The following is a 17,274-nucleotide window of genomic DNA, read 5'->3' on the forward strand; positions in this document are numbered from 1 at the left end:
TTATTTATATGAGCTTATATGTGAATAATTATGTGTTGAGTTGTCTATTAAGTTAAGCCCAAAATAAAGTGATCACGTAAGATTTCGGGTTATTATACTTTAATGTATCTAATAAGTTGTGGGCCTTTAATGTGTAGAGACATAAATGTAATTTATGTTTTTATGATGGGCTAAAACAGAAATATCATAAGATAATGATAAATATTATTTATATATATATAGGTCATGGTCCCCATATCACGCACTATCATGTTCCATATTCTCTTTCTCATTAAGAAAATAGCTTAGACGAGAAAACTAAAGGTTTCTCTCAAAGAAAGAGCGTGTAGATTTGGAAGATCAAGGCATGTTCTAAAGAATTCATAATCATGGCTTCAGTTAAGCTTCCGCTTGAGTTTTCAGTCAAATACTAAATGATTTAGCATGATAGATTCTATGATTTATAGATTTTTCCTCAACACTACCAACTTAAAAACATCTATCGGCACACAATTATTATAATTATCATTTGTAATCTATACTATATGAAGTGCGACGTTTTTTAAAGTTGTATCACCTTTTTTTTATATATAAAATTGTCATTATCGAACTACAAATACGCGTAACTCTAAAATAGCAAAAAACAAATATTGAAAACACAAAAATAAAATAAACTTTATCTAAAAGTAAAAAAAAAAAACACAATAAATGTCAAATCAAATTAAAATAAGAAATTGATTTTAGGTTAATATTGAATACAGAAAAAGACTATATTTTAAATTTCATTAGTACACTAATCTAAATTATTGATATTATCAAAAATTTATTATTTTTATTATTTTTTCTAAGGCATTAGAACTCAGAGCAACTAATTTTAATATATTAATATTAGTATGACCGGCAAAACAAATAATTATTATTAATAATCTATTTTTGTAATATCATTATTATAATTTTATTATCTTTCTTATTAAATATTTATTGTTATTGTTCTATTTATTATTATTATAAAATTACTGTATAAATACTATTTATTTATTTATTTATTATTTTTATTATTAAATTTTATTCATATATTTATTAATTAACTTTAATATTTTTTTATTGTTGTTAAAATAATAAATTTATTTACCATTATTATTATTATTAAATTTTATTCATATATCTATTAATTAACTTTAATATTTTTTTATTGTTGTTAAAATAATAAATTTATTTACCATTATTATTATTATTAAATATTATCATTATATTTATTACGGTTTTTAAATAATATTTTTGTTATTATTGATATTAATTCGTTACTATTTTTATATTTATTTATAATTAAAATTACATTTTTTAATAATTTTATTTATTGATATTATAAATAAATTATAAATTTTATTATAAAAGGTTTTCAAAAAATTGAGATATAATAATAACAATAATAATATAAAAATTTGGAAAGGGAAATAGTTAAATCCAACCAACATGGTGGGAATGCATGTTTCCATCATGGAAATATACACTCATTAAAACGAGTATTCACATTTCAAATACAATGTCAAACAAAAAAAAATAAATGGGATTGAGAATGTCTATTTTATTGCATTTCATCTAATTACTAAACATATCTTTTGGTGTCACATTTTGTTAATTCATTCACATTTTGTTAACACAACTCAACATAATAAGTGGCTTGTCAGCACGTGTCTTTTTGCATTTAGTGAATAAAGCAGAAGCACTCAACCCAGATTGTGGCGAGCAAGGCATGATTTCCATGCTTACTCAAGGCAGACAAAATGTATTAATCAACTGGATTTATGGTCTAATTACTTATTAAGGTTCCAATTGGATTTATGATGTCCATTGATTATATAATGGCATGTTACGGTACGTGCGGGGAAAATAGGCCATTTTTTTAAAAAAAATCAACGATGGCCCCCTTCGGCTTTCACAAAGGGAAGACCCATTGGAGTAGCCGTACACCTTCAAATTATTATTATCATTTTCAAATTTTATTTGAATATTTTTTGATATAAAAATGGCAGGATCATTAGGTTAATTCGGTCAAATTTGTGATAAAATTTCGAAATATTATTTAAATAAATATATTTTTATAGTTTTAGATAAGCAAGACCATAAACTTCAAATTCACTTCTTGCATGTTTCTACAGTATTTCATGTTAATTAAGACGAATTTCAAGTTCACCTAATAATGGAGATATTTGAATTCAGTTATACTTTGTGTGACTGATGTATAAATAAGTAAGATATGGATTTAAGAATTTATCTCTTTTTTTTATTGTGAACAATAAAACTATAATCAAAATGTATGTATTTGATTTTGAGTAAGATATTTGATTTGGATTTTGGGAAATGAATTTTAAATGACCTACTTTATATTGTATTTTAAATGTGCCACGATTACAATTAAAACTATTTAACTTGGTATTTAGTGGATGTGAAATTTACTTAAATTTATGTGGGGACCCGGACGCTAATCCATGTCTTAATCATTATTAACGTTAAATAACAATTAAAAAAAGTGGGACTAAAAATTTTCTTTTTAAATTATGAATGCGGAAACGTAATGTAATCTAGTTAATATACGTATCGGTATAAAAGTACAACATATGTACTACAGATATCTATCTCAACTAAGTTCAGCATCTCTACATCAAGGGCTGAATCCTACTCTGCTTCTGAGCCCGGATCTCCACGCTAACTATACCCTCTCATCCTCTTCCTGATCCTGATCCTGTCCCACCTGTTGTCAAGCACACATACAAACAAGAAAACAGCCGGATAACTCCGGTGAGAATTATATTCTCAGTATAAACCATGTATACATGCAATCATATAATCAATGTAAAAGCATATAAAAGATATTCATAACATGCATACTAATCAAAACATGAATAAAGTATTCGTCGCATGTATCACAATCCGAAACATGGATCAATATCAATAAAAAGTCATATTCTAAACATGTACCAAAATCAGGAACATAAATCAATATCAATCAATGAATCACTCTCCGTGATTCTCAGACTCAGACTCGACTCAGTCCTAATCTAGGGATCCCGATCTGAATAAGAACATACACCCACCTACACTCCCGATCGGGGTGGTGNAATACTCGTCTAAAATCAATAGAACAAGCATATCAATTCAGTAATTGCACATATCAATGCAATAAAATAAGGTATGTGATTTACGGAAACTCAAGTCAAACCTCACTCGAGTTGTGCAATCCCAACTCAACATTAATTTATACCTTTGTCTTCTCGGTCTGACGAAGACGAAGTCTCGTATTCCAATCTGTCCATACCCAAATCTGGCAATGACAATATCAATATGCACAATATCAATGTACAACTCAATTTAAGACATATTCTGATCAATACTCAAATCACAATATAATCTGATCAATGTCAACGATATACGGTACAATCTCAATAAATACTGAATCTGATCAATATCAATTTACTGATATTGCGACGGCATAAAAATACAATCTCAGTAATCCCGTCAATCTTAACATCACAGATATACTACCAGAACTCATAATCAATATCGGTATAATTCATAGTCTCAACAATAATAGATCATACTCTCAATTCAGTACAATCTCTATCATAACATTTCTGAAAATCATATCAATTGCATACACAGTCTGTTCTTCGATCTGACTTCCATTACATACTGATCAGTAAATCCAGAACACATAACAATAATCAAATCTCAATTCATAATCAGTAATGATACAAATCTGATATCAAATCTCAGTCAATTCCTTCCGAAAATCATAATAATGCCATACGGTATCTATTCTTCAGTCCGGTTTCGATTCTACGATGTTTACTATGTCAAGAATATCATACATGAATTCTGTTCAATTCTGACAATATCATAATTTCAAAACATATCACAACGTAGCAAAACTTACATCAAGTTGTAGCCTGCGTTGATAGGAACACAGTACTGAAGTCGGATTCAAAATCGGATAGACGGATCTTCCGTAACCTTCAAATTTCTAAAAAAAAAAGGCGTAAGGATTTTCACGATATTCTCTGAAACTTTTCTCGATTCCTTAACTCTGATTTCTGAGAAATGCATTTATATATATATCACATTGCATGACAAGGAAACGTGGCTTCATCTACGAAATGCACGTCTCGCGCATATGCGCGACCACCCCTGGCGCATATGCGCGAGACCTTCGAGTCTCGGCGCTTGTGTACTCGACGGCTCGCGCATATGCGCGAGACCTATTGTCTCGTGCACACACACACACGCGCGCATATGCGCGCCTCCATCTGCTCCTCTGGACTTTTTCTTTGGCTAACTGGACACCTCGCGCATATGCGCGCCTTCACTCCGCGCATATGCGCGCAATGTTCTGCCTACCTCGCGCATATGCGCCTGGCTGAGTCGCGCATATGCGCGAGGGCTCATCCTCGCACATATTTTACGTCTTTTCTTGTCTTTCCTGGTCTAATCCTTTCCGTCTATAATTACCGAGATTAATCAATAAATCAGTTAAGATTAGTCTCAGATTACGGTAATCAAAATCTCGGCCCTTACAATTTAATTGATTAGAGAAATCATAATTTCAAATCCATCATTATTATGTGTTTTTTTTCTATTTATCATGTTAATATTGAATAATTGTGTTATAATAAACCAATACTATAGGTTCCTCGTTATGTCGGATTATTTTGAGATGTTTTGTTAGTTAAATTAATTAAGGGGTACATTCTAAAATGGGCCCAAATAACATCTGGGCTTTTCAAATGCCTAGTTTATCGGCTCTACCCAAATCACGTCCCGCAGATGACTTCAGGCCCAAATAATTCAGCTGAATAATTTGAATTCACGTCTATAAATAATTTTTAAAATAATTTATTAATTTCAATAATATGTTTAAAAATGTTTTAGATTGTGAATTGAAATTCAAAAAAATAGCGATCTTATCATTTATAAAATTAAATTTCTTTTTAAATAATAATTTCACAGTTAAAACTTGTTTTTTTCTTCAAGAAAATCCAAACTATTATTATTATTATTTTTTTAATAAAAAGATGTTCTTTTTTTTTTCCCTTCAAGAAAATTCAAACTATTATTATTTTTTATATAAAAAAGATTTTCTTTATAATTCAAATTCAATCCAAATCTTGGAATTGTTATTGACCGGAATAAAAAAAATAATCTGAAAAATCATATAATGTGATAAAAGGAAAACTTCTACGCAATGAAACTTCAAAATAGTGTTTAGAACTTCTTCAAACGTGAGTTTTAATTATTTATAGTAGAATAAATCTTTTATTTGTCTCTAAATTTTATAAAAACAGTAAAATTAAGACTCAAATACAAAATTAAGATTGAGAATACATCACACTTAAATAACACCACATAATATAAAGATTTAAGACATTGTTGCTCGTGAGATGACAAAATTTAAAAAAATTGATTTTCTTACTTTTGTCAATATTACTATTATTAAAAAAAAAATAATTAATTACATTTACCTTCTCAGAGGTTAATGATAATGTTAAAAAAAAATTTATATTTAAAATATTACATATACTTCCATTGAGATTTGTGAAAAATAAATCCAAAAACTTCTAATATTATATTATTACATACACCCAAGCATGTTTGTATTTTTGTTACAATTAAATCCCCTAAAAATATAAAATAAATACTAATTTAAGAGTGAAAAATTTAAAATAAATAAAATCTATAATTTCAGAAATTATTGAATTAATTTTTTGTTTTTCACAATCCGCAATGAAAATAAATATAATATTTTTTATCAATTAGATTTGTTGTTAATTATTAAAAAAACATACGCCAATAAATGAAAANTATAACAAACAAATGATGAGATTTTATAATAAATTATTTTTCTTTTTATTTTTCATTTTCCAATAATTTATAGGTTCCGAGTGATCCGCATTGCAGATTTTACTTCATTCGTCAATTTTATTGTTCACGATGAGTTCAGCTCGAGTTTTAGAGTAATTTGACGTATTTCCAACGTTTTTTCCCCTTATTTTTTGAATTTTATTGGAGTTCAAGTAGTTTGATTCCAGGTGAGGCAGCTCTTGAATTTTTTTTTGGACCTAATAATCCATTCGAATTTCAATTTTATGTATTTTACTTTTTTGATTTTATGTTTTAAGTTCGGGAATATAATTGTATTGCTATGGCTTCCTTCATTTGGCTTGATTTTTAAAATTCTTGTGATAATGCTAGAAGTATCTTATCATGAACTATGTGTAACAGCTAATGCATTGAGTTGCAGAGGCTCTGAAGTTGTCGAGTTGGGTGTCATTATTATTATTATATTTCGAAAAACACCGTTAAATAACAATTCGTTGAAATCGAAGTCATTCTTGTATGAGACATTTCTTGTTAGAATACCTGTGGAATATATGTATTTTGTGCACCGTGTGTTACTTCTCTGTAGAGCAAGGTTGATGCACACATTCTGATATTGAATGCGAAGCTTGAGATCTGTAATCCTGTTCCGAATTTTTGGTGATTAAATTCAGGTCACAGACCGAATAGACTGCTCGTTTGAATGTTTATCTTCCGGAAAAGATATTGTCCATTTTCTAGGTGTTCTATTGTTAGTGTGGTGTCCAAGAATCTATTGATGTTCCACACTAACTAGCGCGCAAGGTATAAGGTTTGCTTCTATAAATGTAACTTGTAACATTTGATGGGGAATCTTCATTGATTCAAATAAGTGAACATACAGTGTTGAAATGTGATGTGTTGGTTTTTCTTTGTTTCTTTTTGACTGACATTGGATACTGTTCCTAGCAGTTTGTAGGGTTATTTATTGCTTAAAATTTGATGGTATGCCCTCTCGGGGGTGGGAGAATGGCAGCCTTGGTGAGGCTTCATGCTGCTGGAAGTGTCTCGCAAAATGTAAAAGGTAAGGAAACGATCGATTTCATCTTTAAATCTACTTGTTTGTGAGAGCTGCTTACAGTTATTTAGGGGCTGAAGTATTGAGTATAATACAATAGATTTATTTGTTGATTTTTTATTAAAAAATGTGCTTGATAATGTATAATTTTACTGAAAATTTTGGTATATAATATTTGATAGAAGCTGCCTAACAGGTCTCCATTGGGAATATTTTATATTTAGTAGCTTGTGTTCAACCAAATTTTAGTTGGAACGATATGCTAGTCTGGAAAGTTTACAAGTTTTGGTTATTATTCTTGATGTTTAGGAATGATGACAAAATCAATTCACAAAGTTTATTTGGAGATTTAAGTAAACCACTTAAGATTGAGTGATGAAAGTTTCATACTGAAACTAATCACAGATAGAAGTATTTGTATAAACTTAGTTTTTTGGTGTTCTTTATGTGAAGACTTTCAAGATAGATAAGAATCCTTTTTATGTTATGTAAATTTGAAATTTAACTTTCAAGTTATGCACCTCTGTGGCATTTTACTGAAAAATCTAATTTCAAAGCCATTGTGCCATGTCTTCATGCCTGAACTCAACCCTTCCCTCCCTCTCACTCTAATCTCTATGATGCAGCACAAGTTTAATTTTGGTGCAGTGGAATGGGTAATTTCAAGCGGAACAACTAAAAATCTCAATTGAGAGAAAAACCAATATTACTCTTGAAAATAAATATTTTATTGTGGAATGGATTCATGTTTTTTTAGGGGTCATAGACCTATATATAGAGTTGTAATGCAATTAAAATATGGAAAAACAATTAAAATATAGAAAATGCTAATAAAATACCAACAATAGAATAATCTTAAAATTAAAATAGAAAACTAATAATCACTCTCGCTCCTGCATCTCCAATGTATCACTCACTATCTTCATATATATATTTGGGAATAAATTCCAGGATTGTCCAAACTTTATGTCCGCATCTCATGTTCCTTTATTATAGTTTGAAGTTTGCTTTCTCTCTCTCTCTTGCTCAATTGGCAGAGGAAGCAGGCAAGCGGAAATTAGCTGCACAATACATACAGAGAGAACTATGTGAGGCAGATGAAGCAAACTTACTTGATGAAGAAGGTTCGAGCTCATAGTTAAACTCTAATATATCATTGTAAACCTAAGAGTTATCGATCTAACAATGGCTCTTGGATCTTATGTCTAATTCGTGGAGATCAGTATTTCTAGGTAGCGATAGTCGCTGGCCATAGTTTCTCATAACATTTCAGTTCATTCATATTTATCCGCTTCCTTTATTTGTTAACAGTGACTAGTGGCCTTGAAGTAATTAAAAAGGGACTAGACTGTATCTTAATGGGAATCCATACTTGTTGTCTGGACCACAATCGCTTTGCTCTTCTCTGATGGTTGACTTTGTGAAGTTGAATTTTTACGTGACTATGGAAATCAAGGTCAATGTGATCGGCAGAAAATGCTGTTTTATTTAGTGGTATGCAGTATGCACCATTATTTACGGTGCAATTATATTTTTTCTTGACAGTCTTCTTTAGTTGTCAAATAATGGTGTCAGCACTTCTATTTGATTTGCAATACTGCAAGATATTTATTTGATTGAGATTAAAATTTTTGGTCCTAAAAATCTTAGTCCCTTCAATGCTTAGTTGTGCTGGAGAATTTTCTAAATTTTACAGTCCATGCTGAATGTTGTCTCAGTTTTTCCCTTCGCTTTTATTAAATTTTCGGCTTCTGATTTCCCGACTTATTTCTGCTGACACGTTCCTGTAGATATGATCATTTTTGGTTTGAGACCGACGACAGATCCTTTAGATTTGGTAAGATTTGGAAACTTGTTCATCTAACCCTTTAATCTAAAGTTTTAGTGCTCTGAGGTGTTATGAAGATATCATTACTGCTTTTTATGCCATACTGATTTCAGTTGAAGGGTAAAAACCAAAGGCATGTCTTCAAGTTGGACTTGCATAATTTGTAACTGTAGCCATTATTTTGGTGTGTAATTCTCTTCAACAAGATTGAACAAAATGATCACGTTACGAAGTTAATCGCCGTGTATGATTCTCAAAATATAATGTAGAAAAGTAAAACGCAGAGAGCTAAGAGTGCAACAGGTTGCAAACCTGAAAAATTGTGAAGAAACCAAACATATACATGATCTATTGTGCAGGTTTGTATGAAACGTTTTTGATGCCATGTGGTAGGTTCGATGTGTTGGTCAAAATGGTCAAATAGGATTGTTAAGAACTTTCAGGTTGTGCTTGGATGAAATGATTTGATTTGGAGGCTGAATCATAATCACTATTGCACTTACATAAGTTAAAGGTGGGTAAATTTAAAATCCATCCAATATAAATTCATGCAATCAAATGGATTTTAAATCCATAGTTTCAAATCTCTACGTCCAAGCACAATCTTAATTAAACAATATGTGGAATGCATAATTTCCTCATTCATGTTTAATTAGTTAAACAGCATGGTGTTGAAAATTGGGTTAGAAGACGATTTTCTTTGAAACTCAACTGTAAGGGAAATATATCATAATGAAAATGTTGAGGCCTATCAAGTTTGAGAAACTATTATAGCATCATATACTTGTGAACAACATAATGAAATCAAATGAGGTGTATTAATTTTGGCCGATTCCGCGCATTTTATGAATATGTTTTCAATAATTAATTTTATTTAAGTTGTATGTCTAACTACAGATAGCATTATTCTTCTCTAATTAGAGATTAGTGAGTAGTAATCAAGTGTTTGACGTGTTTTGAGGTATGCTGCAATGCTTGTAAGAAGCCAATCAAGGCCAGTCAATACACTATACATGCAGGTTGTCTTTAATATATGTGGTTTCTACTCAAATGCTTCTTCTCCTAATTCTTTTATTGAATTTCTAAACATATACTTTTCAATTTTTTCCAGAGCTTTGTAAGTCTTTGATTTCTAGAGCACAAATAGTTCCAGAATTCGAGAGTTTGGCAGTAAACAAGAAGCCTCCACGAAAGGAGAGAAAAAAGATGGTGATTGCTCATAACCGTATCCTTATTTCCTCTTTACTGTTTTGTTATATATCCTTTCTTAGGTTGTCCTACATATTCTATGATATCCTGTCATAACGGGCAGTTGGTGAGATGATTTGCATCTTATTTTCAACTTGGAAAAAAACTTGAAATTACCATTTTCACACACAGCTGCAGCATAAATTTCTTTGAAGTTGTACTGGTATGAATTAGTTTGACTTCTAGTAACCCATCATCGTTTTCAAGATAAAATTCAATTTCTTAAATTCTTATAGACCAAGCCACATCACAGAGAGAACGAAAAAAATTCGTTTCTGTAAACTCCGAGAGTATTGCTGGGACTGTATCATATTTAGATGAGCAGGTTCAAGTCACTCAGCTTGCTGAAGCTAATGGTATAGTTCTACCATGTCTCATTTTTCTGTATCTATCTTATGCAATTGGTTACACACTCATTTGGACATATTTGCAGCAAAAGATATGAACTTGTTCTTAGATTCTATATCAGTTTAAATTTCTAGTGTAATTTCTCTTGAACTGATTGTCGTTACAATGATATCGTGCCAAATGTGAAATTTGTGCGGATGGATTAATGATTGTCTTAATTTCCAGTTCTATGATTCTTCCATCTGTATTTCTGTTTTTTCACTTGTAAAGTTATATTGCAGGAAACATGCAAGTAAGTGGGTCCCATTGTATAAATGGTTCAAGTGTTGGCCCTTACAATATGAATTGCCCAGAAAATGTCGCTTTACATTCTTCAAAGCCTTTGAAAGGGTATTTTAAGACCAATATCTCATCTCCTCACAATTCTTTTGTTTTGACACGTTTTTCTTCTTTTGCTCGTTTATCATTGCACCCCTACAGCTTACACGTCCAATTATTTCTGGACTTGATTATGGGATGTGCTGTACCTTTTTTTTCCTGAACATTTACTTTTCTAGCATTACCAGATCCACAATCTTTCCTCTTCAGGATAATTTTGAAATATTGTTGGTTTGCGTCAATATCTCAATCAAACACTGATGAGTGATGTAGTCATGTGCTTTTCGTATGGTGTTAAACAGTAGTAAATGTGTTAATTTAGGTAACAAAAAGATATGCGAAATTAAGTAATAGTATTTGATATTAGTCGTTAGTGTTGGAAGCAATCAGTTGTCCCAAGGTCATTAAAAAAACATAAATTCCATATATTTTAGTTGCTGAAATTTATGAATCCTTACGGGGCTGTCAAACATTAGCTTTTTATTTGGTGCATGAGAAAACATAAAATTAAGCTGTGAAGGTAATGGCTTTTACTGAAAGATGAATCAAGAACACTGCTTAAACACATTTTCACAGTTCTGATTTATGAACTTTTACAAATTTCTGCTAGAGCTTGGGGTGTGAAGTTACTTGAACTCCGTGCTGTTTGGCTGGATGAAAACTCAGTGGAAGCGGGCCTGTTAAGAAAAATCAGACCCAGTGGTGACTCTGTCTGAAGCTCACTAAATTTTCAAAAAAGATAGACTCTCTACTACATAGTTTTTTTGTTATGATTGTCTTTGTAATATCCTAATCGTAAATGTGGCCTATCTATGTCTTAGTGATTGATCAGTAACACAACAGGTCCACACCTCTTGATGATTTTTGACTCAACATTGATTTGTTCCGAAGTTGGATTTCTTAGAGTAAAAAACCATCTATCGAGTCAGTAATTCCACTGCCTTGAAGAACTAGGGATGTAACCTATTCTTCTCCTGTAGGGAAACAGCTAAGGCTCCATCAAATCCCAGCACTAAGAAATTTTATTCGACAACTGCAGGGGTAGTTCCATGTAAGTCGCCTCCTCTTTGTTGATGTTATATTTGCTTGAAAGTTTTAGCTTTGCAGGGTGGTTGTACCTTATTAATTGTCTATCTTTTTGCTCAGTGTTTGGTCATTTATGAATATTTCCTATAGTGTGCAGCAATCAGCATGCATATTTGGGGTAGACTCTGGGAATAAGTTTTCTGCTAAAGTTACATCGAATCTATATCAGTCAGATCGTATGGATAAGTCCACCAGATTTTATTAAATTCGAAAAATAACTAAGCACCCGTTATTTTTTGACCTTCGAACGGATGGAGAAAAGATAACGGTGGATAGCTCAGATACAGAGGTTTTTAGGCAACCATGGTGACAGTTTCCCTTGTGGCCTTGATTCAGATGTGCAGTCACTTCAGCAATGACTCCTTTGAAACATAACATTGTTATTTTTGTCATAAATGCAAAAATGATATTGGTCAAATCTACTAGCTTGATGGCGTGCTTTCTGTTTTCCACTGGGAATAGACCACATCGAGACTCACTGAAAATGCCATTGGTAATACTAAAAAGAATAACGGAAAATAAGACAAAAAAAATTATTCTCTCAGATTTTCCACATCAATATGAGTTCAAAGTCCTTTTACGCTATGGATATACTAGATGGAGCTGGTAACATCCTCCTCTTATGGTCCACATCAAAGCTAGGTAAAGATTGAAAAAGTAACCTCTCTTTTCTCACAGAGCTCCTCAACAAAATATATTTTAGACTGTCAGCTCATGTGGTTCCATGAAACATTGTTGTTGATTCATGACTAATTTTCTTAACTTTAGCTTTTTCTATAACTCGTGCTTAGGTCATGAGATCTAAATCAGTCCCTACTCCGTAGGAGGAGAGCAAACATGCTTAAAATTGTGCCCCAGGGAGCAAGTTATGACTGTTTTTTAGTGACTGGAGTGAAAAAGGTCTATCGGATTTTGGATATGGTTATCATTAATTGCTTGGCAGTCCAAATCGCTTCACTAATCAGACTGTCTATAGTTGTTACTTGTTAGATATTACCCTGATGATATTGACTGTATGTGACATTCTCAGATGTTCCTGCTCCCCTAGCTACCAAAGTATACTATTCCCAGAGAAGCCTCTATCTCCGAAGAGCCATGCGTCTCATGTACTATGAAGAATCAAACAAGGAGTGTAGCAGTGAGTATCTGAGTCCTGAAATATTGCCGGTTAATGCAGTCAGCAACAGTTGCCATGAACCAGCTGTGAACCAGCAGGTTATAGTCTGCCACTGATTTGTATCTGGTTACATTATCCTAATTTTACTTGAGAACATGAGTCTTATGTGATGTTCATTGCTGTAATTTTTGCCTATTGAAGCCAAAAGTAAACCCTGGTGGTTGGTATAAGAATCTTATATGACTTGCCAAAGATGGCCACTTTAAGATGAATAAGAAGGACCTCATAGGAACCTGTAATAACAGAAAATTGTTGGGCATCATAAGCAATGCCTGTGATTTACATTTTTCTCATCCGTTCATATCAATTATCATTTCAATTTCTTTGACTTTATCTTTATATAGACTAATAAGAATATTTTGGGGGTAAAATTTTTCGCAGCATCACGTGCCACAGTTTTAGTGCCTCAGATCACAAGCGTGTGGTTCATCACTTGCATATGTACATATTAATCCTTAACACCATGTCACAATAACTAGACTTGTTTCTTGTTGGAGCAGAGAGAGAACCATATGTTGCATCTGGCACAAGAACCTGATCAAATCGCTCTGAAAAGTCCAGAAATGCACTTGGGCAAATCAGAAGGATTTGTTCCAGCGATGAACGTATCATCTCAACTTCCTGTGAATAATACCCTAGGACCTCATTACATGCCAAAATCATATTCTTTTACAGGCAAATCTGGTAAGTCTGTTAGTTTTAGGTGTTGTGCTCTTGCTCTAAGAAGGTTAGTTGTGCAAACCCCCCCGTGTCTAGATTGGTATGCAGGAGTAGGTTGAGAATGAAATAGCATTATTGGCTTGTTTTAAAGCACATGATTGGTATGTTTTACACATGGGAATGCTCTATTTTCATTGAAATGGGCTATTCCCACGATTTACTCTTACTCTCGGGTTTAGCTACACTCATTCCTTCAATTTTTATGCTTGACAAATTTGTCCTCAATTATTTTTATTTTTAACAATATAATTGATGATACTAACAAGAATAAAGGTAAAAATAAGTAAAATTAGTAGAAATACTACTACTGCTACTAATAATAATAGTTGTGACAACAACAATTTAATAATAATTATCATAAACTTCATATGCAATTATTATTTACATTTTTTCACCAAAATTGGTGATTTGGTCGGTAAAAAAAATTATTCAATCTCAATTTATTTTGAATTACTAATCATAAGATTGAAATTAAGTGAGGAATAAGTATTACATCCCTTATGTTTATGATATTCATTTCCATGCTCGTTCCATTCCAAAAGTCATTCCATTTTTTTTACCTTATTATGCTCTTCTGTACCAGTCTAGACCTTAGACAATTGTCATGGTATATAGTTCTGATTCTAGGGCACGCAGGTGTTTAAGTTTTTTTTGTACCGTGGGCTGATTTATAGAGACAAATAATGAAGTCAATCAAGTCATTCCAGGCCCCGTTAATGTCTCCTTGTCACAGCCTTTTGTGTCTCTTGTTATTAACTCAATCTCTTTTTTATTCTCTGGTTCTTATATTTTTGGGTTTAGAGATGATTTCCCATTAAAAGTTTGAGCATTATTTGCGCGGCATACATCATTAAGGATGCAATACTAGTGTGGAACTATCTTTTGTTACATTTTTCACGTGATCAGCGTCTCTCTGGCGAAATTTTCTTTCAATAGTTTCTTGAACTAGAAATATAATAGCACGTAACTTTGTAGTATGCACTTCACATCATCACTGCTGAAATCTTCTCTCCGTCATGTATCATTGAAAGTTCCAATTTGGGTGACTCGTCTGTTGAACTTATGTTTGCACATTTAATTCATTGGATTTGCAGGAAACCCTCTAGGTACCGTTCAGTAATGTGTAGAACTCTTCGAAGTTGTACAGGAGTTGTGGAGGAGATTTTTACTTGGTAAAATTGATATACTCATTTTTGCTCTAATAAATGAGTTAGTCGATCACCCAGCTTTGAAAAGAAAAAGAAATGGCTTACGACGGTAACTTCTTTGTACATCAGATCTTTGACTGGGACAACACCCAGCGTTAAGTTAGTTTTAAATTTGTGCAGTGTCCCATATTTATGACGTTTTTTTACTGCACATTAAATAGTTTACTGTTAATGTAAAAAGGAAATCAGTCCAACTGAAATTTAGAGGAAAAAAAATATATAAACGGAATGGCTGGGTGTTAGCTGGATGTTAATAATTGTGGGTCAAGAAGTTTACCCTATTTGCATCTTAGCATCCCGCACATTTTTCATACAACGAATCATTTTCACGAAAGGAACTTTCTACTTTTTCCCTCAAATTATGCATCTGGGAATTAGGATCATTTAGTTTTAACCGGAATCAGCGGTGGCACACATTATACTGTGTGATACCTGGTAGTGGATAAGGAAAATTAAATTTGTAAAAAATGCGGATTTTATAATTCACCTTGTCAACTAACTGGACATCATTAGTTTAGATTATTTCTCGGACACAATTACACGTAGAGGTGATAGATAGTAGAGAAAGGTATACTTGATTTGGTGGCTAAACATATGACCAACCTAACCTGTGTCCACCTACTGGGGCTATACATTATCTCGTCATGTGGGAGTTGTAGGTTTGGTGTGAGCTGCGCTTGCTTTTATCCAAACAAAATTCAACTTGTTTGGATTGGCATGTACAAACAGTGGACGTAGCGACCGTATATAAATCCTGAACTGAAAGGGTTGAGACTTTTTCGTCTCCGCCATCTTGTTCATCGTGCACTTAAAATTTTTTCAATTGTTTCATCTCGTGTTTTAGGACTTATATACTGATCCTTTTTCTATAGAAGTAGAGTATTTCCTATGGATATTTCTTTAACTTAGAGTAATTTGTGACTTCCTTTCTTAGGCCCCCACCCAATTTGACGTTCAACAAGTGACTGATGGCTTTTCGTTAGGTCGTAGATAATAATAATTCATACAGCTTTTAGATTTGTTTTACGTTTTAAAAGCCCATTGTGCCCTTAGGCCTGTGTATTTTAGTCTACTTTTGTCTATATATTATTTAAGTTGTATGGAGTGGGAAAGCAGAAATTGAAGCTAGGGGGGCTACCCCTTTGTATTATATGAGTAACGACTGCTACCTAACATGTAGAATATAACTAAAGGTAGAAACAAGATAAGAAAGAATCGTCGATTATATTGCACAAGTCGGGACTTGCTTATCATACTATTTTCTTTTGTGATTATAAAATCTGATTATTTGAAAATGGTTGTTTTGTTTAATTTAATTTCTTCACCTTATATTTTTTTCTCCTTGTTTATGCTAGGGAAAAAAAATTATCGCGCGCGGGGTACACATATGTATATACCTGTATTGGGTATTAATCGCAGTCCACGGGCACATAAAAGTGAGGATATGGCTTTACATACACGGGTCCATAGGCCTAGGATTTTCAAACTTCAACAGCGAGGCAACAATGATTTATAAATTAATGGAGAATATTAACGCCACCCACCCCTACGATATAGTAATATAACACAAAAATTCATATAATAGGGATTCAAATAATTTTTTATTTTAGTCATCTATAAAAAAAAATAATATTAAATAATATTTTGATATTTTTCATTGTAAATATGGACATAATTAATTTATCTCATGAATAAAGATCCGTGAAATCGTTTCATGAGATATCTACTTTTGAATATAATAGCTAATCCATAATAAATAATAATAATACCGAATATATTGGACTTGAGATTTCAAATCCATCATTTTAAATTTATCATTTTAATTTCGATGACATTTGAATGTACATAATTGAAACAAACATCAAATTCAAGTTTAAATTTTTTAATCATAATTATGATTAATTATAAACACATCCATATATATCATTTGAAATATATTATTCAAATATTTTTCAAATTAAATACATCAATCCAAACACAATCTAAAAAAATTAACAATAGTTGGTTAAAATACATCATGATTTTGTTTTCTTTTATTTTGAAAAAAAAAAAGTGGAGTTGGTGAAAATTATTACTTGAAAGTTGAAACATAAGATGTTATTATTTTTGCTAGATACTATGTTATGCAATAGATCACCTAACTTGTTTGTTAAAAAAAACATAATGATTATTTACGTTACTCATTTTTTGTTATCAGGTTTAAAAATAAAGCACTAAATCTAGCTAGATGTTATGTCATAAACAGAATGAACACCAGAACAAGTCTAATTTCGGGATAAGGTTGCATGTGGTTGTCTTAAATTGATTTTCATAATGCATTGTCATAAGTTTACAACTCTCGATAATAAATACCGTACCCACCAATTTGATCAAT

The 17,274-nt window shown here is 31.9% G+C and overlaps 1 protein-coding gene across 7 annotated transcripts; it reads left to right on the forward strand.

Annotated features, from left to right (window-relative positions):
- The first annotated feature begins 5,855 nt into the window (after nt 1–5,855).
- On the forward strand, nt 5,856–15,181 carry LOC140987640 (uncharacterized). 7 transcript variants are annotated; one of them, XM_073456232.1, is made up of 13 exons: nt 5,856–6,062; nt 6,525–6,654; nt 6,802–6,913; nt 7,945–8,031; nt 8,698–8,744; nt 9,697–9,754; nt 9,847–9,960; nt 10,220–10,339; nt 10,613–10,721; nt 11,690–11,760; nt 12,826–13,010; nt 13,473–13,656; nt 14,787–15,181. In XM_073456232.1, exons 3-13 carry the CDS (start codon nt 6,832–6,834, stop codon nt 14,810–14,812), a joined length of 1,083 nt encoding a protein of 360 aa, XP_073312333.1. In that variant the 5' UTR covers nt 5,856–6,062; nt 6,525–6,654; nt 6,802–6,831; the 3' UTR covers nt 14,813–15,181. The 7 variants fall into 7 exon arrangements, with proteins under 7 accessions (XP_073312333.1, XP_073312335.1, XP_073312331.1 ...); XM_073456234.1 differs by lacking the exon at nt 14,787–15,181 and adding an exon at nt 8,219–8,401 and having other exon boundaries at nt 13,473–13,896; XM_073456230.1 differs by lacking the exon at nt 14,787–15,181 and having other exon boundaries at nt 6,525–6,661; nt 13,473–13,896.
- The last annotated feature ends 2,093 nt before the right edge of the window (nt 15,182–17,274 follow it).

This window comes from Primulina huaijiensis, chromosome 11 (genome assembly GCF_012295235.1).
Source record: "Primulina huaijiensis isolate GDHJ02 chromosome 11, ASM1229523v2, whole genome shotgun sequence".
Lineage (NCBI taxonomy): Eukaryota > Viridiplantae > Streptophyta > Magnoliopsida > Lamiales > Gesneriaceae > Primulina > Primulina huaijiensis.

Excerpts from the sequence above, each read along its gene's own strand:
- LOC140987640 (XM_073456230.1), top strand. The coding sequence starts at position 6,832 with ATGGTATGCCCTCTCGGGGGTGGGAGAATGGCAGCCTTGGTGAGGCTT. Across the intron at positions 6,914-7,944 it reads TGTCTCGCAAAATGTAAAAG|AGGAAGCAGGCAAGCGGAAA; the intron begins GTAAGGAAACGA and ends CTCAATTGGCAG. Across the intron at positions 10,340-10,612 it reads TCAGCTTGCTGAAGCTAATG|GAAACATGCAAGTAAGTGGG; the intron begins GTATAGTTCTAC and ends GTTATATTGCAG.